This window comes from Diospyros lotus, chromosome 5 (genome assembly GCF_014633365.1).
Source record: "Diospyros lotus cultivar Yz01 chromosome 5, ASM1463336v1, whole genome shotgun sequence".
Taxonomy (NCBI): Eukaryota; Viridiplantae; Streptophyta; class Magnoliopsida; order Ericales; family Ebenaceae; genus Diospyros; species Diospyros lotus.
In genome coordinates, this window is record NC_068342.1 from 39,475,242 (window position 1) to 39,499,475 (window position 24,234).

At 41.6% G+C, this 24,234-nt stretch overlaps 1 protein-coding gene across 9 annotated transcripts in view; it reads right to left on the reverse strand.

The window, feature by feature from the left end:
• The window catches only part of LOC127802054 (protein DWD HYPERSENSITIVE TO UV-B 1), a 60,820-nt gene that overhangs the window by 17,317 nt on the left and 19,269 nt on the right, over positions 1–24,234 (reverse strand). For 8 of the 9 annotated variants that reach the window (XM_052337712.1, XM_052337711.1, XM_052337707.1 and 5 more), the window contains one exon: positions 534–951. In XM_052337712.1, the coding sequence (XP_052193672.1) occupies positions 534–951 (418 nt within the window). The remainder of the gene's footprint in view (positions 1–533; positions 952–24,234) is intronic. The other variant, XM_052337709.1, reaches the window with a different exon arrangement.

Below are 24,234 nucleotides of genomic sequence, written 5' to 3' on the forward strand. Positions count from 1 at the left end.
TTCTGTGCCAACAAAATGCATAATGTCATATGTTTAACAAATATTAATTGGAATGCAGATCATTTTAATTTGGGGAGAAGGAATATATCATGCTTGGAGACATGGTTTAACATGGGTGGGCTTATACATATCAAACTATAGACATATAAAATTCTTCGAATGTACCCACAATTTGGTTTGAAAAATTTGTCACCCAGAGAAAGTTAAATCCTTCGAAATGCCTTTTACTTTCAAAGTTTTCTTATATTCAAATTGATCGATCAATGACACATCTCTAATGGTCTCCTACATAAATAAAGCCATTGCTGCATTTGTCACCTTCTCTAGTTTCACTTCCCAGAACGTGATCAGGGGACCCTAGTGCCTTGGGGATGTCATTTTTCTTTCTCAACTTTATTCTTATTTTTTCATAGGGAGAGCACTAAAAAAGAGGGGGAAAATTGCTGCAGAATGAGAAAAAGTACGTTTCAAATAATATGTTCTAGAAACTACAAAGCTATGGGATCTGTCTTTTGTGGCTACCATTTATTTACCTCATTTTGCAGATCAACCAGCCCATTCCACCCAGGCATTGCATCAGACAACACCTCCAATGGGCTAGGTTCTCCACGGTGATCTAAGAAATCAATACTCTTCCCGCCAGGCGATGCAAGACAAGGCCCTGTGTCATCACACAGCAAACAGTTTTGAAAGCAGAGTTCCATTAAAGAAGGAAGCTTTGATAGTGCAGAAGTAGTTGTCCAAAGATTTGCAATTCTTGTCTCACATAATGACAGGAACTTCAGATTTGGCATGCAAGTAAAGCAATCCTCCTGGAAACTAGTAAGGGAAGTGCTGAAATCCAGGTTCAGGGTGCGCAACTGCATAAACTTCCCAACCATATTCAGCTTCCGGAAATGGGAAGACCTCAAGTTCAATAATTGGCATGTCAAGCCTCTTTGAGAGAGATCCCTAAGGATGATTGCAAAAAGCAGTGAATTCTAATAATCCAAGTGCACGAATCTTTTTCTCAAAATAAAAGGTTCCATGTTAGATATTTCCCTTTTTGGGGGGGGGGGGGGGGAGGGGGGGGGGGGGTTGTGAATGATAAAACCACTGAATAGAAGTTCAGTAAGAGATTAATGAAAAAGAAAGCCAGGGTTTAGGCAAAAGTAAAAATCACACATTTCCTAATAACCAATCGTAGGAATGGAAGAAACTTCAAAACTGGAAGTACTCAAAATAGATAACGTACCAAAATTTTGGAATAACATTCTAACTTCGAGCATAGCCAACTGAAGCATCAGTGTGAAATGGTTGACAAGAAAATGATTATACTGGCTACACTTACAATTATTGCCATAAATTCTTCCATTTTGATAGCTTCTGCAATTATTATGACTATACTTATTTGCACGAATACCTAGGCCTTTCCCACTCATTAATATACAGAGTTCTTACAGGCATACACGCATCTTAAACTGATACCAAAATGGGATGCCCAATAGCTGGAGACAAAACATTCACATGAGAAAACATTAAGTTAAAAAGCCTATGCTTGAGCCTCCAGTGATAAAGGCACAAAAACAGTTAACTGATTCTGATGAGGTCACCGATCAAGACACGACACAAGGCCGACCCAACTCAAATCAGGCAGTCCAGAACCGGCCCAAAGAGTTGCACTGGAATAGTAGCAAAACTTCATAAGTTTTAGAACTCTACTTCATGTTTAATTAGGGTTTTATTTCTATTAGGATTCTAGTTGGATTTTGTTTATAAGTATTAAATGGATTAGCCAAACTCTATAAATATACCTAGAAGTTAGGGGTTGTAATCAGCTTTTTTTATTTAATAAATTCCAGCAAACCAGTTTGGTTTTTTCCAGCAAGCAGTTTCGGTTCTTGCGCCTAGTTGAGAGTTCAGCTTTGATCGTTGAAGTTTGTTCTCTCAAGGGTACTTGAAACTTATTGTTTCAAGGGTTTCTTTGTGTGTTTTCTTTACACACGCGTTACACGTTGCGTCAGGTGGTATCAGAACGGTTAATCAACCAATTAGATGGCCAATCTTGAAGGTAACGGTAGCAACCAGTCTCGTGACGGTGATTAGGGGTTGTCCACGGTTTGAAGAGCAATCGAAGAATAACGGGAAGTAACTTGTACCATCTAGCAACAATTGGAGCAAATCAGCAACCAATTGGGCACCTTACTACAAGTTGATGTTGATAAGAACCTGAATAATGGGGTGAATCAAGCCGGAGCGGGAAGACTACCCATTAATCATGTCCTTGTTAATCCTAGAAGACCAATGATTGAAGATAGCGATGAAGAGGATGATCTTGGTCGAGCAATAGCTAATCTTGGTGGAAGAAGGGTTAGGAGGAATGCGCATCAGCACAACCATTGGGATAACAATGAGTATAAACTAAAGGTTGATATTCCTACTGTAGTGGAGATATTGATATTGAGGGGTTCTTGGATTGGATCATAGAGGTTGATCGATTTTTCGAATACATGAAGATCCCAGATGAACGACAAGTCAAGTTAGTGGCTTACAGATTGAAGGGGGGTGCATTTGTTTGGTGGGAGCGATTGACATAGATGAGATTGAGGGAAGGCCGACATCCAATTCAAACATGGAGATGAATGAAATAGCTGTTAAGAGGTAGGTTTTTACCCCTTGAGTATGAACAATATATGTTTGAAGCTTATCAAAGATGTGCACAAGAAATGAGGAGTGTGAATGAGTATACCTCTAAGTTTCTAAGATTGGCGGAGAGAAACAAATTGTCAAAAAGTGACAATCAACAAGCAGGTCGTTATTTGAATGAGTTGAAGCATGTTATTTGTGATAAAATTGGGGTTAAGATGGTTATGAGTGTGGCAGAAGCAAGGAACTTGGCTTTAAAGGCTGAGATAATGTTGAGTGAGAAAACTCGTAATGACAACTATCGCTAGTATAGTGGGAATAACAACAAACAAGCAGCTTTTGATAGAGGCAAGTCGGTTCAAGGAGTGCAACCTTTCAATCCACCTAATACAATCAATCCTAATAAGGCTACAACAGAGGAAAACAGTCAAGGTACTATTTCTAATCTTCCAAAATCCAATAACCCTTATGCAAAGCCTATTCTCTTAAAGTGTTTCAAGTGCAATGAGGTTGGGCACTGGTCTAGCAATTACCCAAGGAGAAAATCAGCTAATATTATAGAAATGGAGGAGGAAGATGTTGCTAAAGAGGAAGTATAATATTGCAGGCCTGATGGGGAGGATGATGAAAAAGAGTATGGACATGGAGAGTGTACCTATGTAGTGAGCAAGATAATGCTATCTCAAAAAAATGAAGATACTACTCAGTGCCAAAAGCTTTTCTGCACAAGGTGTACGGTGAAAGAAAAAATCTTTGAACTGATTATTGATAGTGGAAGTTAGGAGAACATTATAGGAAGAGATGTGGTGGCGAAGATGCAACTAACTCCTGAAAAACATCCAAACCCTTACATGATTAGATGGATCAAAGAAGTTGGTGGCATATGTGTGGATGAATGTTGTAGGGTGTCTTTCTCTATTGATAAGTACTCTGACGAAGTTTATTGTGATATTGTTGATATGGATGCTTGTCATTGTTGTTAAAATTCTGATTTTATGCGTACGATTTTACGATTCGAAGACCCCCAAACGATTCAAATCCTATGTAAAATCCAATTTAGGATAAAATCCTATAAAATCTCGATTTTACATGTACGATTTTACGATTTTACGCTTCAGAAATTCCCAAACGATTTTACGATTCAAATACCTCCATTGATTTAAGTTATAATTTAGAGGATGCTTCCAACGTCTCAATGTCACATAGCATCTGACATTGGAACTTATGCAATGAATTGTTATATTTTGCCTCTAAATTGGAACTTGATTTAACATTGATTGCATAAGTTCCAATGTCACATAGCATCTAACATTAATTGCATAAGTTCCAATTTACTTGATTTAAATTATAATTTTTACTTGATTTAACATTGATTGCATAAGTAAATCAAGACAAACAAGTAATTAATTAATGGACCACCCAACTCCAAATCGGGATATTACTTGATTTAATCAATGTTAAATCAAGAAAAAATTGCAATCTAAATCTAATGGAAGACGTTGGAAGCATCCTCTAAAGAATTTTAAGCTATATTTTACCTCTAAATTACCTATATTTTGCCTTTAAATTGCCTATACCAACCTGCTAGTTTTTGAGCTATATTTTGGAAATATCATCTTTTGAATTATAATAAGGAATAATTAGGTTATTAAATGATATTAATTCATTTTCTACAAAATTATGTTATTATAAACATATATTTACAAAAATTAAAGGGTATTTTTAATTATCTCTAAAATCTTACGATTTTACGATACGATTTTATGGACCCTTTGTCAATCCCACTTAAAATCCTGATTTTAACAACCTTGATGCTTGTCATATTTTATTTGGGAGGTCTTGGCAATTTGATGTGAATGCTAAGCACTCGGGTAGGAAGAACACATATCAGCTTGAGAAAGAGGGTGTGCGTTATACTTTGTTACACATAGTGGAAAAGAACCAAATCAAAGCTTCTAAAGTGGAGAGAAGGAATTTTCTTACCATCACACAAACACTCCGAGTTTGTGATGGAGTGTAAGGATATCTGAGAGGTTCACTTGTTAGTTGTAAAGGGGGAGAGCGTGAGTGAGTCACTGAAGGTGAATCAAATTCCAGTGGAGATGCAGGGATTGTTGGAGGAATTTCACGATGTGGTTCTTGAGGAGTTTGCCTACAACAACGTCGTGCATAGCTCAATAGGAAGATCACCATTTTCCATCATATACATGAAAGTTTCTAATCATGCATTGGATTTGGTAAAGTTGCCAAAGGTACTAGGTTTTAGTGTTGCAGCTAGTGACTTAGCTGAGCAAGTTCAAGCGGTTCAAGAGGATGTCAAGCAAAAGTTACACAAGGCGAATGAGAAGTACAATGCGGCAACTGACAAGCATAGGAAGCACAAGGTATTCGAGGTTGGAGATAAAGTTGTGATATTGTTGAAGAATGAATAAATTCTAGCAGGAAAGCAAAACAAGCTCAAGCCAAAGAAATATTGTCCTTACAAGATTACAAAGAAGGTTAATGACAATGCTTGTGTTGTGGATTTGCCTAATCATATGGGTATTTCCAAAACATTCAATGTTGTTGATCTTTCTTTATATTTGTCAAATGTTGAGTTGTCATACCCAAATCATAATACGAGGACGAATTCTTCTCAAGTGGAGGTGAATGATGCGGTTATTGATCAAGACTCGGCCCATAATCGACCCAACCCAAATCAGGTAGCCTAGAATTGGCCTAAACAGTAGCACCAAAATAGTAGCGCCAGAACAGTAGCAAAACTTGATTATACTTCATATTTGATTAGGGTTTTATTTCTATTAGGATTCTAGTTAGATTTTGTTTACAAGTATTAAATAGATTAGCCAAACTCTATAAATATACCTAGAAGGTAGGGGTTGTAATCAGTTTTTTTTATTCAATAAATTCCAACAAACCAGTTCGATTTTTTCCAACAAGCAGCTTCGGTTCCTGCGCCTAGTTAAGAGTCCAGCTTTGGTCGTTGAAGTTTGTTCTCTCAAGGGTACTTGAAACTTATTGTTTCTGATAAAATCAGGTAGATTAAAATGAATTCTACCTCTACATTCTCAGTTTATTCCTTGAGTATAAGCACACAAGTTTCCTAACTTGTTACTAATTCTACTTCAACTCTAACTCCTAAAATATCTCCTAATTTACAGCTCTTAGATAACTCCTAATTTATAGCTCTAGATTACAACAAAAGCAAATTAAATAATCAAACTTAAACAGATAATTAACTATAAACTGAAACAGATTATTATCAACAAGAGATAAGGAAGAGATGAATGAGATTATCTGGTATCTCTGGTTTATTCCTTACCACGAACCAGCCCTAACTTTATCTTCCTTATCTTCCACCAACAGTTTCAAGGGTTTCTTTGTGTGTTTTCTTTACACACCACTACACGCGGCGTCAGATTCCTTTATGGGTAAACAACAAAAACAATTTGGAAACTGTCTCCAGCTAATGATATTCATCAACCTCTAGGATTTTTGCCCATATTACTTGCTCATGGCTTGAAAAATTGAGTGCCACTAAAGTGCCTGCTAGCCCCTATCCAAACCCAAGTGTACTTTGCCTTCATTGTTAGAAAACTATCTAATAGAACTATACTAGCATCATAAGTTCCCCATCAATATCCACTCCCTCACTAGAATCTTCTTTGTATCACTGATTGAGGGTAACTCAAACAAAACCTTGATGCAACTTAACCACCACTAGCAGCATGGACTTGACTTAATCAAGCATGCTTCGTGCAATACATTACCTTAAGAATTCCTTTCTTTCTCTCTAGGAATCTAATTCCTCTGAGATATCCATCTTCCTCACTCTCTTTAGAAACCTTCATCTTAAAGGGAAAATTTGGCCTTAATCATATATCTGATAGTTCTGATGATAGGTGTCTAGTGCAGCGAGCCTACTAGAGACGCTTCAAGAACCATGGGCAGAATAGTAACATATGGGGGCGAATCCAGAAATTTAAAATATAGGGGCTGGAATCTAAGAATTTAGAATGCAAGAGCTGAAAATTAATAAACTCAATGTAATGAATTCATATATAACAAAAAAAAAAAAAATTGATTTGGGCCAGATTATGAGCTTGGTTTGAGGTAGCATATTTGAATTAAGGCTTGAGGAATACGGGCTGGTTAAAAAGAATATGGGCTGACAATTCAAAAACTAAAAAAAAAATTAATTTATATGGATTTAGAAATCAAATGTTAAGGAAATTAGGTCCCTCAATGGCAAGTTGTTAAGGAAATCAAATGTTCAAATGGATATGGGGGAGGCCTAAAGCCCAGTTGAGCCCTCCCCCAGATTCGCCTTTGGTAACACAGCTGAGCTTGCATAACAGCTAGCATGTGCACCCAAGGGTAGAATAGAAAAAAGAGCTAGCACCAAGGGTAGAAAAGAAATATAGCTGGCTTGTGTAACGACCAGCATGTGCGTAACAACCTATAAATAGGAGGAAAAAGAGAGAGAGAGGTAGGTAGAAATTGAGTGAAAATTCAGGAGAGTCTGGGCCTCTCAAACGCTCATTAGTTGAAGCCATGAGAGGGGAGGTGCAGACGATGGAGAATGTCAAATGGGTCTGGGTAGAACTCATTCCTAAAAGCTAGCTTAGAGGAGGAAGATACCCAAACCACATATAAACAACATAATAGCTCAATAACTTGGCGATGTGGGACAAATGCAACATCAACAAAGAAGAATGTTGCACTTATATTGGATTAGTTCACATACATGAGAAGTAGATGGGAGGAACAAGAATGGGAAAGGATGAACAAGGGGAAGGAGTTGGAGTGACCATCGAAATTCTAGGGTATCACTGGGAGTTGTAATTAGCAAGGAGTTTGTGGGAGGCTTTGGAAGAAGTTGGCGAATGGAGGTTCACTGTAGGAGGTTGGAGATGGCGATATTTGAGGGGGAGAATCCAGGCGAATGGATTTTCCATGCTAAGCGGTATTTTACAGTAAATCAGTTGACAGAGGAGGAGAAGGTGGAGACGACTGCTTTGTGTTTCGAAGCCGGTGCACTTGAATGGTTCCAATAGGAGACCCGGAGGAAAGGTGTCAGGAGTTGGGAAGAACTCAGGAGTTGGGAAGAACTCAAGCAAGGGATCCGAAACCGGTTTCGTTCCACCCAAGAAGGAACGTTGGAGGAGCGCTTTTTGTCCCTCTGGCAAGAAGGGTCCATTAGGGAGTACCACCTTCTATTTGAGACATTGGCTATGTCGATTGTGGATGTTTCCGATGCATTTTTGGAAGGCCATTTCATCAACGGACTCAAGCTTGAGATATTGGCCGAGATTTGGGTACTACAACCCAAAGGGTTGGAGCAAATTATGATAATGGCCCAACATATTGAAGATAAAAACATGGCACTCCAAAACAGTTATGTCTCTTCCAGGCTTCCAGGCCAGCTAAGAGTAAGAACATCCCAACCCGTTTTTTTGCTCCACCTGGAACGAGCCCAAATTTCCTTCCCAAAATTTCGTCTTCACTGGGTCCTAGGCCTCCGGAGCACCGAAGGCGTAGGAAACCCCCCCTTTAAGCGTCTTAGTGAAGCCGAATGGAGAGCTAAGTGCAAGAAGGGCCTATGTTTCCTTTGTGATGAGAAGTATTCAATAGGTCACAAGTGTAAAAACAAAGAACTACAAGTAATGATGATCTAGATAAAGAGATAGGAGAAGTGGGAATTGAGGAGGAAACGTTGGTGGCAGAAAAAGGGGAGTTGGTGCAAGGGGGTGAGGTCATTGAACTCTCAATTAACTTCGTTGATGGATTGACTACGCCACAAACAATGAAACTAAAAGGGGACATAGAGGGGTAGCCAGTAGTGGTTCTTATTAACGGAGGAGCAACACATAATTTCATAGCAACCAAGCTAGTGCAATAGTTGGGATTGCCAAGGATGGAAACAATAGGATATGGGGTGATAATGGGGACATGAATGACAATGCAAGGGGCTAGAATTTGCAAAGGGGTGAAGCTTACCCTCCAAAATCTACAAGTTGTGGAAGATTTCCTACTCCTTGAGTTGGGTTGTTCGAATGTAATACTTGGGATGAAATGGCTTGCTGTTGTGGGAAAGATGAATGTAGATTGGAAGACCTTAACTATGAAATTTTAGGTGGGAGGGATGGCCGTAACATTACAGGAAGACCCTAGCTTGAGCAAGATCATGGTCTCCTTGAAGGTTATGATGAAGGCCTTTAAGGAAAATGGAGAGGGGATGCTGTTGGAATTGGGAATGATGGTTGCAAAATTCAATGAGCTCCAAGTGGAAACTCCATTGTTCCTTGAAGGGGTGTTGGCTGAATTTTAGAGAGTGTTTGCAAATCCAGAGAAGCTACCTCTTTCCAGAAAAAGGGACCACGCAATCAATCTGCTGCTAGGGACTGCTTCGATCAGTGTTCGGCCCAATCGCTACCCTTACCTCCAAAAAATGAAATAGAGAAAATGGTACGGGAAATGTTAGCAACAGGGATTATACAACCGAGCTCCAACCCTTTTTCTAGCCCGGTGTTGCTGGTTAAAAAGAAGGATGGGGGTGGTGTTTTTGTGTGGATTACAAGGCTTTGAACAAGGTGATTGTACCCGACAAATTCCCAATTCTAATAATCGAAGAGCTTCTTGATGAGCTACATGGGGCCACGATTTTTTCCATACTTGATCTAAAATCGGGTTATCATCAGACTTGGGTTAAAGCAAAAGATGTTCCGAAAACAGCTTTCAGGATGCATGAAGGCCACTACAAATTTCTCGTCATGCCTTTCGAGTTGACGAACGCGCCAACCACCTTCCAATCGCTGATGAATGATATATTCAGAGAGCAATTGAGGCATTTTGTGTTGGTATATTTTGACGGCATATTGGTTTTTAGCAAAAATTTTGAGCAGAGCATGTATAACACCTGCATTGTGTTTTGAAAGTGTTGGCAAAAAATCAATTGTTCACTAACAGGAAGAAGTGTTTATTTGGTTAGCTGGAGGTTGAGTATTTGGGCCACATTATATCTCAACAGGGTGTATCCGTTGATCGCAACAAGGTGCAAGCAATGTTGGATTGGCCCACCCCTATAACATTAAAGGAGTTGAGAGGGTTTTTTGGACTCACGGGGTATTATAGGAGATTTGTAAGAGATTATCGTAAATTGGCATGGCCCTTCATAGAGAGACTACGGAAGAACAATTTTTCTGAGACAATGCAGCAAAGCAAACCTTCCAACGTCTTAAGGCTGCAATGGTGTCTCTGATATTTTACTTTTGGAATTGAGGTTTTGATAATGAAAATATTCCAAGTAAGTTTTTCTCAATTTCTCAAGTTAATAGCTCTCAAACAAAAATCAATTTCAAATTGATAAAATGAACATTCAAAGCCTAAATGAATATCATAAGGAGATTGGAAAAACAAAGTGAAACATCTCTCTAATCAAACCTCTTAGGAGAAATATGAAAGAGTTTTCTTAAGGCAAAATCATTTGTAGACTATACTAAAATTTTCTTTTGATCTGTCGACTATCCTTAAGCAATCTGTCGACTAATAGAATGATAGTTTATAATCTTTTGAAGTTTTTCCTTGATCTATTGACTAACCTCCTTGGATCTGTCGACTAACAGAATGCATGTTTGAGATTTAACATGCATCAGTCGATTGATGGGAAAGCATCTGTCGACAATTAATAGTACATCTGTCGACTAACTTTTGAATTTTTCTTATATCTGTCGACTAACTATCTTAATTTGTCAACAATTTCTTTTGTTTGACAAGTCTAACGACTAGTTTCTCCACTATTCCGATTGCCTCCTTCCACTACCAACGGCAAGATTCTTCAAATGGGACTTCAAGCTCTATAAATAGAGATCAAATGGTTGAATCTAAGGGCCAAGTGATCATATTGCAAGCTTCCAAGTGCTCATCCATTTGTGTGCTTCATTGTTGAATTTATTCCTCTCCAAGGCATTGTTTTTATCTTTGTAATTTTAATTTCAAGCCTTGAATTTGTAACTAAGAGTGTTAACTCTTAGATCCTCTCTTATCTTGTATCATTTTGTGCATTACTTAGCTTGTTGTGCTAGAGGACTTGCTTATTGAAGTAAAGGGTTACAATACTTAGCTTGTTGCTAGAGGGCCTATCCGAAGTGATAGGAGGATTATATTGAATTGCTTGAAAAATCCTTAGTGAGGAGTTAAGGTAGTGGATTAAGCTTGGTTTAAATTGAATAGCTATATATCATCGTGTCCCTCCTTTGTTTGTGGTCTTTGTTTCATTTATTGTTCTAAGCATTTCAATCATCCTCACTTACACTAAAATCTCATTCTTCATCAAAAATATTTTCAAGTTCAATTAATTTTTTAAACAACCCAATTCACCCCCCTCTTGGGTATTGGTGCAATTGCTATTCAAATATATTAGTCTCTACCCGTCTTAGCCTTGCCTGACTTTGGCAAGACTTTTGTGGTGGAATCAGATGCGTTGAGGCAAGGTATGGGAGTGGTATTAATGCAAGAGCACAGACCTATTGCATATTTCAGCCATGCTTTTAATCAATTGGGCAGAAGGAAATTTGTTTATGAAATAGAGCTGATGGCCATCGTTTTTGCGGTACAAAAATGGAGACATTACTTTTTGGGTAGGAAATTTGTGATTCAAATTGACCAAAAGAGCCTCAAATTTCTGATGGAGTAACGGCTAGTGAGCCCAGAATATCAGAAATGGATGCTGAAATTAATGGGGTTTTAGTTTGGGATTCAATGCCAGCCAGGATTGGAAAATAAAGTGGCAGATGGCCTTTCCAGAATCAGCCACTTTGCAGCCCTATTAGCTATAACCATTCCTAAAGTGATTAAACTTGATCAACTAACCCGCGAAGTAGAAGCAGATGAACAACTGCAAAGGGTTGTCAAGGACCTCTAGCGTGACCCTTCCTCCCGACCCAACTTTCAAATGGTGAACAACCAGCTCATTTACAAAGGGTGGTTGTTCTTAACAAAGGGTTCTTCTCTCATTCCTCTACTACTTCATGATGGCCACGATGTGAGTGTGGGCGGGCACTCGGGATTTTTTAAAACCTATAAAAGGATTGTAATTAATGTCTATTGGCCTGGAATGAAACAAGACGTCCACTGGTATGTGAGTAATTATGGTGTTTGTTAGCAAAACAAGTACTTGGCCCTAACATCGGGAGGACTTTTATAGCCCCTTCCTATCCTAAATCAAATTTGGGAAGACATTGCCATGGATTTCATCAAAGGCTTACCAAGGTCGGGCAATATGGACTCAATCTTGGGGGTGGTGGATAGACTCAGTAAATATGGATATTTTATTGGGCTGAAACATCCATTTACAACAAGAGGGGTGGCAGGGATTTTTATTAAAGAAGTTATGAGGCTTCACGGCATGTCTCACTCCATTGTCTCGAATAGAGACAAGATCTTCATGAGCAGTTTTTGGGAGGAATTGTTTCGCCTCCATGGCACAAAACTCAACCGTAGCACTACATACCACCCACAAACAGATGGCCAAAAAGAGGTTCTTAATAGAACCCTGGAAACATACCTACGTTGTTTTGCTTCCTCCAAACCTAAAGCATGGTACACGTGGCTGCCATGGGTTGAATTGTGGTACAACACTTCATACCACACGGCTTTAAGGCTAACTCTATTCCAAACAGTGTATGGGCGGGAACCACCAGCATTATTGAGGTTTGAAAAGGGATTTACTCCCGTTTCTGCAGTTGAACAACAGCTGATGGAAAGAGATCAAATTCTGGAAGAACTTAAAGCCCAGATGTTAAGGGCACAAGCTGCTATGAAGAAGGGGGCAAACAAGAAAAGAAGGGATGTGAAGTTCGAGGTTGGAGACTTAGTCTATCTAAAGCTAAGGCCTTATCGCCAAAAGACATTGGCTACTCGTCCAAATGAGAAATTGGCTCCTAGATTCTATGGACCATTTGTAGTTGAAAAGAAGATCGGGCCTGTAACCTACAAATTAATGCTGCAGTCACATTGCAATATCCACCCCGTCTTCCATGTGTCACAGCTACGTGAGGCAAAAAGGGCGTTGAAGGCCAGTGTAGACATTCTCAGTCAGCTGAGTGCCAACTTGGAGATGCTGGTTGAACCGGAGGCAGTGCTGGGAGTTCAACCGGGAATGGGTAATAGCCTGCGTGGTTTCGATGTTCTAATCCAATGGAGAGGTTTACCCCACCTCTCCATTGGATGGGAACCCTACAACAGTATTCAACAGAAATTCCCCCCATTTCACCTTAAGGACAAGGTGAAAGTTGGGGAGGGGAGTGATGATAGGCGTTCGGTGCAACAGACCTACCAGAGACGCTTCAAGAACCATGGGCAGAATAGTAACACGGCTGAGCTTGCATAACAGCCAGCATGTGCACCAAGGGTAAAATAGAAAAAAGAGCTAGCACCAAGGGTAGAATATAAATATAGCTGGCTTGTGTAACAATCAGCATGTGCGTAACAACCTATAAATAGGAGGAAAAAGAGAGAGAGAGGTAGGCAGAAATTGAGTGGAAATCCAGCAGTCTCTTCTTTACATTTCGGTAATTCAATCAAATTTTTTCAGTGAACCCATCACTGTTTTGTCCACTCCCATTGGAATCCAAGAACCTCCCTACTAAAGCCTGCCAATCTATCACTCCAAACTATCAGACATGAAGCACTATCAGGTTCCTAGGGCTTCAGTAGGATGTAGCAATTTAATTTGCACAACAGCTGTAGCATAATAATTTAGTAGAGGATCAGTTACAACTTGTAACTGATTTGTAACTGTTGATTAGTTAGCTATATAAAGCTAAAAAATCTGTTCGGAGACTTATTAAATGAATTACTGAATTTCAGTTTCTGAATTCTCTCTCCAATCTTTCTCTCTCAGAATTATATGTCTCTGTCTCTCTCTCTCTCTCATGTCCTCTCAATTCTCCCTATATTCTGCCTTGACTCTCGCCACTTCCACCCTAATTCTCATCGTTGGCTGAGAATTTACATTGTCAGGTCCAGGATCCTGACAAGCACCTGACTTAGGAAAGCAAAATTCAACAGTTACAGGGTTGTATGTGGCATTGAAGGGGAGGAAACAGCGCAATGGTGATTTCAGTCAATGTGGCGGCAGCGTGGATAATTTGTTTGCTACCATAGTCAGATCCTCACAGCACCCTTCATGTGCTGTAATGTGAACTTTAACTAACTACCCGAAAGGAACTCCCTACAAAAGGTAGCCAGAAGACCAGTTAATCTAGCATTTCGAACATTCATAGGTTATACACAGAGGCAACTAGTTAGGAAATAACAGAGTTTTAGCAAAACAGAAAGAACAGTAACACAAGTATTAACACACAAGACCAGAAAATGAAGACACAAGTTAACCAGTGTGACTCCTGTTTAAAGACTTTGATGTAATCAAAACTTAACTAGCACAAAGTATTGGGAGCTTTCTCAATTAATGGACTAATTGGCTGCTTCTTAACAATAATCCCATATCAGCAGGAAAGCACAGAAAAGAAATCTATAGATCATTTACAGTGCATTCAAAATTAAGCTTGGGAGGGGGAAGAACAAAGAGGATATCTCCACGAGCAAAGAAATAATTGCCCTCTAGCCTATCACAGATACCAAAATGAGAATAACCACCAAAGAAAACAGGTACTTAGAACAATGCAACCACATTCATGTATTCTTAAGTGTAGAGAGAAATTCTGATAATGACTTCAATTATTCAGTCAAAGTAATTCCTAATGTCCATCTAGCACTAGCAGATCTACTTCTTTGCATGGACATAACAAGAAAGCAGTTTGCATAACACATTATGCACAAAAAAAAGAAGAAGAGGAAAAACAAGATAAAGATGAACATTCCTAATGTCCATGCAATTCAACTTCAGTCAGAAATGAATCACCAACAGAACAATGAAATGCCAAAGTATATAAATCTATTGTCAGTTAGCCACTGTAATTCAGATGTCAGAATAAAACTGAATGTCGGAATACAGAAATATTCTGCTACTATTTGCAAATTCTATTTCCAAACTTATTACTACAACAAAACTTGGATGATGAATTCAACATTATTCAAAAACAATGCATAGGGCATGAGATCCATAAAACTACTGCTCAAAAAATTATATCTGTTATGCTTGACAAAATATTGGACTAAATAAAAAATAGTGAAGAGGAAGAAATGCTACGTGATGGCCCGAGGAAGCGCCATGTGGCAAGCTAGCCATGGGTGGCCTGGGAGGCCACTCAGGGGGCTGCCACCCCCGAGTGCCACTTGGCAAGCGCAGACAAGGCGCGGCCCCCCGCGCCTGGCAACTCACCACGCGGCAGACTGGTGGGGGGCACCCCCACGCAAAGCCCCGCCCCCGAGTGGGGGCACTTGGGGGTAAGGTACCCTCGAGTGGGGGTCACTCGAGGGTAAGGCACCCCCCAGTGACTACCACTCGGGGTGCCACGCCTTAGCGTGTTGCCACCCACAGCAGGTCCGCACGCGCAGCCCTGTGCACCCTCGCACCCGTGTTATTGCCTGCACCCTCGCACACTCCCGAGTGAGTCATCCAAAGTAGCACGATTGTGGTCGAGTGCCTACATGTCTAAACTCTCGTGCCAACAACTCAGAGATATTCAGCCAAAACTGCCCCCATGTGACTCGATCAAAGCCCCTCCGAGATTCTTGCCGAACAGAATGGGCCACTCGACACATGGATGCCCCTCCCATCGCTATAAATGGGGGGTCTCTTCCCCTCATTCGGTATGCAATCTCTCACTTACCTTTTGTCTTCAAGCATTTCATTTCTATGAGAGTCTGACTTAAGAATTAGAGGGTCCGTGCGGGGATTCTTATCCGCGCCCCTAACCAATTTTCTTTCCAGCAGGTCATCCATCATTGTCGCTCCCTTAAGAGAGTCATCCATTGCTGTCGCTCCACCCCGAGAGAGTCATCCATCCCCCGAGTGAGTTATCCATCGCTCAGATAAGCCATACGTGGGTTATCCATCAACAATTTCTCATCTACAAATTTATTATTGTAATCGTGCAACAACAATTGACCGTCTGTGGGAAATCGAACAAAAAGCTACAGAACAACTCCCTCGTCATGGCACAGACTCAAAGCAATCGTCAGACTCTCTCTCGTGGCGCCCAATCGCCCTGACGAAAGACCCTCTCTCGTGTGGAAGAACAGCATCAGCCCACTCATGAGGGCCAGCTGCCCCTCATCCATGGAGGCCAGCCACCCCTCACCCATGAAGGCCAGCTGCCTCTCATCCATGGAAGCCAGCCACCCCTCACCCATTAGTCCCCTCGTGAGGGTCATCCATCCCTCACTCATCAGCGACCACCCTTTCTAGGGCCTCCTCACCCATTGAGGGTTCAACTTCAAGTGCCGCCCCTTAATACCTCACATGTCATTTCAGGACCCTATTTAGGTATACAGATCACATATGTGGTTCCTTGGGCTGAGTATGAGGCCTTACGACAAAAACATGCCGAAATGGTGGCTCTTAGTGAAATGGTTGAAATTTTGCAAGATTTGGTTCCTCATGGGTCAATCCTGACCACTTTAAAAAAGTTTATACCTGAAACAGCTCCGCCCCATAAGGCTCGTCAGGAGGCACCAGGAAATGGCACCTATCGAGAGGCGACTCCCGAAGCCCATGCTCAATCTACCCCTCCTTGAGATTATCAACCAAGGTCTCCTCTGAGAGGGGCTTATAGTTAAACTTCTCCCAATCGGGGAAATCAAGGCTGGACGGATCATTGAAGGGAAGAAAGACGAAGCCCTCAAAGGGGAGGATATTCTGAAATAGTGGCCAGCATTCCATGAAAGGAGGTCGGAATCCCCCGAAACCTATAACCAAACGGAAGGACAAGCTTGATGACAACCCTACGACATTTAGTGCTCAAGAAGCAGCTGACATGAAGAAAATGATTGAGCGAATGCTGCAACAGAATAAGTTATTAGCAGTTCCAGATGAACCATCTCGAGGGAAACTGCCATTTGTAGCAAAGGTAATGGAAAAGCCCTTGTCGAGAAAGTTTAAGATGCCTTAAATAACCCCTTATTCAAGCAAAGATGACCCTTATGATCACGTGCAAAACTATGAGTCATTCATGATGCTTCATGGATGGGACGACGAGATAATGTGAAGGGCCTTTCCATTAACCCTAGTTGGGCATGCTCGGGCCTGGTTTAACTGTTTACCTGAAGTGTCCATTTCCTCATTTGGGTAAATTAAAAACGGAGTTTATTAAAGCATTTATTATCAACAGTCAGAGGAAGAAAGACGCAACATATCTTCTTAGCATTCAACAGGGGAGCAAAGAAACCCTACGCCACTACGTGGACAGATTCCGAAATGCCACACTTGAGATTTGCAATCTACCAATTGAAATGGCAGTATCTGCTATGTTCCAAGGAATACGACTAACTTCCTTGCAACGATCATTGTCTTTGGACCCTCCGAAATCCCTGGTTGACTTGTTTGTCAGGGCAAATAAGTACATACTCCATACAGAAGTAATGAGAACCGTGGGAGGAAATGAAGACGGAGAGAGAAAGAGAAAAAAAGGGGACAATGAAGATGGCTTAAGTCAGCGGAAAGAACAAGCCAGGAGATCGAATATAGCCAGACCCCAGTTCCATCATTACACTAGACTCAATCATCCCCAGACAGCTATATTAGCAGCCCATAAAAGGATCAAATCTCCTCCAACTCCCGAAAAGGGCTGGGAAAAATCAAGAGGAATGCTGCAGATATCATCGAACTCGGGGCCACTCTACTGATCACTTTAGAGAGCTGAAAAATCAGATTGAGGCACTCATCCGAGAGGGACATCTGCAAAGGTATGTAAGGGGTGAAAGAAGAAATGACCAGGAGCGCCAGAGGAGAGAAGAGAGGCCTGAAGGTTAAGACAGACAAAACCCGTGGCAAAATGAAGTAGGAAAGGATGACAGAATAGCAACCCCCCCAGATAATGAGCCTCCGCATCAGGCCATTCATGTCATCTCAGGAGGTGAGACCTTGGCAGGGGATTCCTCTTCTTCTCGAAAAGCTTATGCCCGTTAAACTTATCAAGTGAACTCTGTGATGGAGGTGCAAGATAATGAAGAGTCGATTGTTTTCACTTCCGCTAATAAGGGAGACGTGATCACACCTCATGATGACCCAATGGTAATCTCAGTTGTTATTGCAAAACACCCTATCGGGAGGATTCTAATTAACAGTGGCAGTTCGATCAATCTTATCTACTGGAACTGCTTCGAACATATGCACATTTCTCATGACCAGTTGAGAAAAGTCTCATCCCCGCTATACAGTTTCACTGGGGAGTCAGTGCCCGTTGCGGGTTCGATTCAGTTGCCGGTCACGCTAGGCTCCAATCCCTTGAGCGTGACCCGCTTAGTCAATTTTATGGTGGTGAAAGCCTCTTTAGCCGCCTATAATGTGATCCTAGGACGCCTTTTACTCAATGATATAAGGGTAGTTGTATCATTGTGTTACCTGTTGATGAAGTTCCCCACGCCCCAAGGGGTGGGCTAAATTTGTGGAGATCAAAGAAAAGACCGCACTTGCTATGTCTCTTCCACAAAAGGGAAGAAAAAGGAGGAGGAAACCCTATCAATCAATGACAAGGCCATACATAAATCACTCACCGAGCAAGCAATATACAAGCCACAACCAATTGAAGAGTTAGAAGCGGTACAGGTGAGTGAATCTAAACCTGAAAAGCTTGCTTATGTGGGCTCGCAACTCCCAGATAAAGCGAAAAGGGAAATTACGAAGTGCTTAAAAGATAATATGGATATATTCACTTGGACCCCAGTAGATATGCCCGAAATTAGCCTAGACGTAATTTGTCATCATCTCAATGTTGATCCACAATTTAAGCCCGTTCAACAAAAGAAGCGAAACATCGCTCCTAACAGATTGCAAGCATTAGAAGAAGAAGTAGACAAGCTGTTGGATGTCGGTTTCCTCCGGGAAGTGCAATACCCTGACTGGTTAGCTAATGTTGTGATGGTTAAAAAACCAATGGAAAGTGGCGTGTATGCGTTGACTTCACTAACCTTAATAAAGGCTGCCCAAAGGACTCGTACCTTCTACCCAAAATTGATCGATTAGTTGATGAGACATTGGGATACCAGTTGTTAAGCTTTCTTGATGCCTTTTCAGGATATCATCAAATCATGATCTATCCACCAGATCAAGAAAAAACCTCATTCATCACAAAAAAAAGAACTTATTGCTATAGGGTCATGCCTTTTGGACTAAAGAATGCGAGAGCCACATATCAGCGAATGGTGAATAAGGTGTTCAAAAGCCTGTTGGGTAACACAATGGAGGCTTATGTAGACGATATGATTGTAAAAAGTCTAGAGAAAGAATCACATGTTGAAAAATTGACGTGTGTTCGAGATATTCTGACAATACAACATGCGATTAATTCTTATGAAGTGAGTATTCGGAGTCCAATCAGGAAAGTTCTTGGAGTATATGATTACACAAAGGGGAATTGAGGCTAATCCCGAGAAAATACAAGCCAAACTTGACATGACATCCCCATCGACTATCAAGGAAGTACAACAGCTAATGGGAAGAATTATTACCCTAGGCCGATTTTTGTCTAAATCAGTCGAGAGAAGCCTTCAATTTCTCCAAACACTAAGGGCCAGAAAGGAGTTTGAATGGACAGATTAGTGTCAGAAGTCGTTCAAAGATCTAAAAGAGTATTTAAAACAGATTCCCCTTCTCACGCGGCCTAGAACAGGGGAATCCTTGTATTATATATCTTAAGTGAAAAGGTCATAAGTGCAGTGTTGATAAGAAAAGAAGGATAAGTGGGTCATCCGGTTTATTATGTCAGCAAGGTCTTGCAAGGGGTGGAGACGCAGTAACCCTTCACAGAAAAGGTGGCCTTAGCCTTAGTGAATGCCTTCAGAAAATTACGCTCATATTTTCAAGCTCACTCCATCATTGTTCTGACTAACCAGCCAATGAGAAATATCCTACAGAAGCCAGAATGTTCGGGTTGACTTACTAAATGGTTCATAGAACTAAGTGAATATGACATACAATTTTAGCCTAGGTAAGCCATAAAAGGATAAGCATTGACAGATTTTATTGTTGAATGTACTCCCTCTAAGGAAGTTAAAGAAGAGAATGGGACAGAATGATTGCTATTTGTTGACGAGCCGCCAGTTCACAAGGGAGTGGGGCTGGAATAGTGCTTGTCCCGCTTGGGGGGAACCCCTTGAATACTCTTTGAGATTCGCTTTTCCTAGCTCAAATAACGTGGCTGAATATGAGGCGCTAATTGCCGGTCTAAGGTTAGCTCAAAAACTTGAGGTGGCACAATTGATAACCCAAAGTGATTCTCAGTTGATTATCTAGCAATATCACAGGCAGTACGAAATTAGAGAGCCAGTCATGGGACAGTATCTACAAAAAGTCAGGACCCTTGCACTACTGTTCGAAAGTTTCCAGCTAGTGCAGATCAACAAATCCCTTAATGGTCGTACAGATGCTTTATCCAAATTGGCATCCTCTAAAGAAACCACTAGAAGAACAGTGTTCGTGGAAGTCCTTCAGCGACCAAGTATAGAAGAACTAGAGGTAGCATGTGTTGAGAATGGAAATGACTAGAGAACCCCCTTTTGCAAATACCTAACTATGGGAGAGCTGCCAACTGACCCAATGGAGGCCAGGAAAATTAAAGTTAGAGGGGCCCGTTTCACAATGATTGATAGAATACTTTACAAGCGAGCTTTTACTATGTCGCTCCTCGAATGTTTGGGTTCTCAAGAGGCCGAGTATGCCTTAACTGAAGTTCATAGTGGAATCTGCGGTGAACATCTAGGGGAAGGGCCCTTGCAGCCAAAATCCTAAAGGTCGGTTTCTTTTGGCCCACATTACAACAGGATGCTCTAAAGAAAGTCAGGGAATGTGATAAATGTCAAAGGCACACTCCGATTCAATCTGCTTTGATATTGCAATTACAACCCACATTCCAACCTATTCCCTTCACTCAATGGGGCTTGGACATTCTAGGCCCTTTTCCACAAGCTACGGGTCAAAGGAAATTTCTCCTAGTTGCAACAGATTACTTCACCAAGTGGATTCAAGCCGAAGCTCTAGCCACTATCACTACAAAAAAGGTGGAGGCCATGGTTTGGAAAGACATTATATGCCTATTTGGAGTCCCACGAATCATTAACACCGATCACGGAAGGTAGTTTGACTGTGATTCCTTTTGAAGTTTCTGCGAAGGCCTGGGTATTCAGTTAAGGATTTCTTCAGTGGCATATCCCCAACCCAACGGACAGGCTAAAATCAGCAACAAAGCAATTTTACATGGCTTGAAAACCCAGCTAGAGGGTGCAAAGGGAGCATGGGTGGATGAATTACCTACCGTCTTGTGGGCTTACCAAACAACCAGCCAGGTCTCAATGGGCGAAACGCCCTTTAACCTAGTGTATGGAACAAAAGCCTTAATTCCGGTAGAAATTTTAGTCAGATCACCCCGGTTGGATACTTTTGAGAAATGTGGCAGCTCAGACAACTCTGATTTATTGAGAGAAAGTCTTGATCTTATTGAGGAACAAAGGGACAGGGCAGCTGTGCAAATCGCTGCCTACCATAAAAGGATTTCCAACTACTACAACTCTCGGGTAAAGAACAAACCCCTGAATGAAGGAGATTTAATCCTCAGAAAGTCAACCATCACCAATGCACTTCAAGATGATGGGAAATTTCGAACTAATTGGGAAGGGTCGTATCGCATCCAGAAAATGATAGGCCTTAGTACATGTATCCTCCAAATGCTCCAGGGTGAAACCATGGGCAAGACTTGGAGCACAAATCATTTGAAATTGTACTCTCCCCTTGACATGTAACGCAATAATAATATGAGCTCGATGAGGGATTGTGAACGTAGGCACATTTGGCCGAATCACATAAAAATACTTGTGTCTTGTTTTTGTTTTGTTCAAAGCCAAAGGATAAAAAGAGTGACTGACCACGGGTCCTCACCTCATAAAAAAAACTTTTGCTTCCTCACAAAACAATAAGACAAGTCTTACCCGGAAGTGAGAGAATTAAATATCCAAACAATATAACTTATTCAGCCTAGTGGCAACTGAATGAATGTCCCGCTAGTAGGATATCCTACTACACCCGACAGTGATACAAAAGACCCTGCCATGTAATACACTATGCAAAAAGCACGACTCGGTAGGCCTGAGGACTATGGTAATTGTCCTGCCCCAAAGCCAAGTGGCCCGGTCCAATGAAAGAGTAAACACGCTCGACGCAACTCATCACTAGTGAGACCAAAAGCTATCCCGCCAGCCTATTGATTGGCTTAGCCTGATAGCAAAAGGTCAAAGAATCACCAAAGGACCACTAAGGGCCTAAATACCCCTAGTCCACCTTGTGACGTAAAGAGCCTAAATCCTAAGGTCAAAATAAGACCTTCGATGGACAACGATAATAAAGAAAACTAGTGGAATTCTACTATTGTTAAGGAAAAGAGACAAAGGTGTCAATCTTATTTATACAAGTGAACTAAAAAAAAAACATTCTGTTGAGAAGAAGCAAAAAAGGAATATTCTTCATGTCCGCTTCCTCCTGCCAAAGCTGGTAGAGGCGCAAGGGGGAGCACTGCTACTCAGGATGGATGGGACTTCACCTTCTTCCTGACCCAAAGATGGAAAAGCTGTGTCATCAACCGTGGGGAGGGCGTCAGTCATCTCCACTTCCTCTGAAGAGAAGGCATATGGCTCCCACAAACCCGACAAGTTTTCCAAGTCATCCACCAGGTTTGCATTCAAGTAAGTCCTGGGGCTTGTGGGATCTGGATCATTATATCTTCGCCAATCCGGAACCTCAGACTCTTCCACCTCATCCGTGTAGACCAACTCAGGAAATTGCTCTCCTAGGCGCTTGGATTCCGCATATGAACGTGCAAGATAAAATCCGTACTTAGTTAAGCAACCCCCATAGCGAATCTTCCTTTCTTGGCAGTTCGTCGAGAGGCGATAGTCCTTCACAGCCTCTTCTCGTGCTACCGAAAGCTCCTCATTTCGCTGGTTTTTGAGCGACCTATATTGCTTCCTCTGGCGGGCGAGGTCATCCACCCTCAAGGAATGTTCTTGCAACAAGTTCTCATGAGTTTCCTGGACTCCTACGAGATCTTTCATCAGTGACTCCTTATTCCTTCGGAGTTCTTCTATTTCCCCCTTCATGCTTGAAGACTCAGCATGAGCTTCTTTCATATTGGAGCCCATGTCCTCCACCTCATGACCCATCTTCCTGAGGTTCACTTGGTAGGAACGCTCGCGATCCTTCAACTTTATTAGATTTTCTCTCGCCTCTACCTTCTCTTGCTTTGCCCGGTGATGGTAAGCTCTTCCAATAGCATTGCAAATCACCAACCCTTGGACTCCCTGGGCGCAAATGTTGCATTAGAAGACCAATAATAAAGTCAGAAGAAAATTATGATATGCAGACACAATAAGGGTAACTCACCTCGATAATCTTTTGTTCGGGAGTGTTAGCGACACTAGGCCAAACGCCAAAGAACTCCTGCTCATCTTGAGGGAGCACAGTGGCATATATCATCCTGGCGCCAACCCTTGGGTCCTTTACCTAGTCTGTGTCATTAGCCCAAGGTGTACATGAAAGTGGTCTCCCCTTACCTAAGTGCGATTCGGGATTGGTACAAAATTCTGTCGGGGCTCAGCAATGGGAGGAAGAATCAACCGAAAATCTGGGAGCTCAGCCTTCAACTTCCGTCGATCCTTGCGAAAAGGGACAAATAGCTGACGACTCTCTTCCCTGATTCGATTGAGTTCATTGCAAAAAGGGGAACGAGAGCTGCCAACGTCCTTCCTTTGAGAGCCAGGGGCATTAGAAGGACCCTTGAGACGCCTTCGAGGGTAGGAGGGTCTAACATAGGTACATCCAATGTAGGGGCTAAAAAAGATTCAAACCGAGGAAGGTTGGATGAAGTACCCATTTCAAACCTCTTCATTTTAAGGCATCTTCGTGATGAGTTAGGAGCTGGTGGGGGAAGGAGGCTAAGATCTTGCGTGCCGGATGGAGGCCCTTGTAACTAGTCAGGAGTTGTTGGTGGGTGAGCCTGTGGGCCTTGTTCGCTAGGCGGGCATGAACTCCTACCACATTGCTTAAGCGTTTGCTCACTGAATAGATTCATGTCTGCAAAACAAGAGATTAAAGTAAAAAGTCAGGGACTAATACTAGTAAGCAAAAGGCAATCTCTGGCGACACTAAGGTTCTACCCTAAGAGGAAGAACACTCAAGAAAGACCATACACCTTAAAGAGTTTCCCCTTCCTCTTCCTCCTCCTCGGGGTCCTCGTCCTCTTCCTCGCTGCCCTCTTCCTCCTCAAGCTGAAAGGTGTCCTCGGGCATAGCCGATGGTGGCACAAAAGCGAGATTGGAGGTCCCGGGCATGTCCTCGAGCCGAATGCCCCACCCTGTAGCTGCAATGTTTTATGGGGTAAGCAGGTCAAGTAGACTACAAGTGCCAAGAGTACATAATCTCTCAATTACTCAGTGATAGAC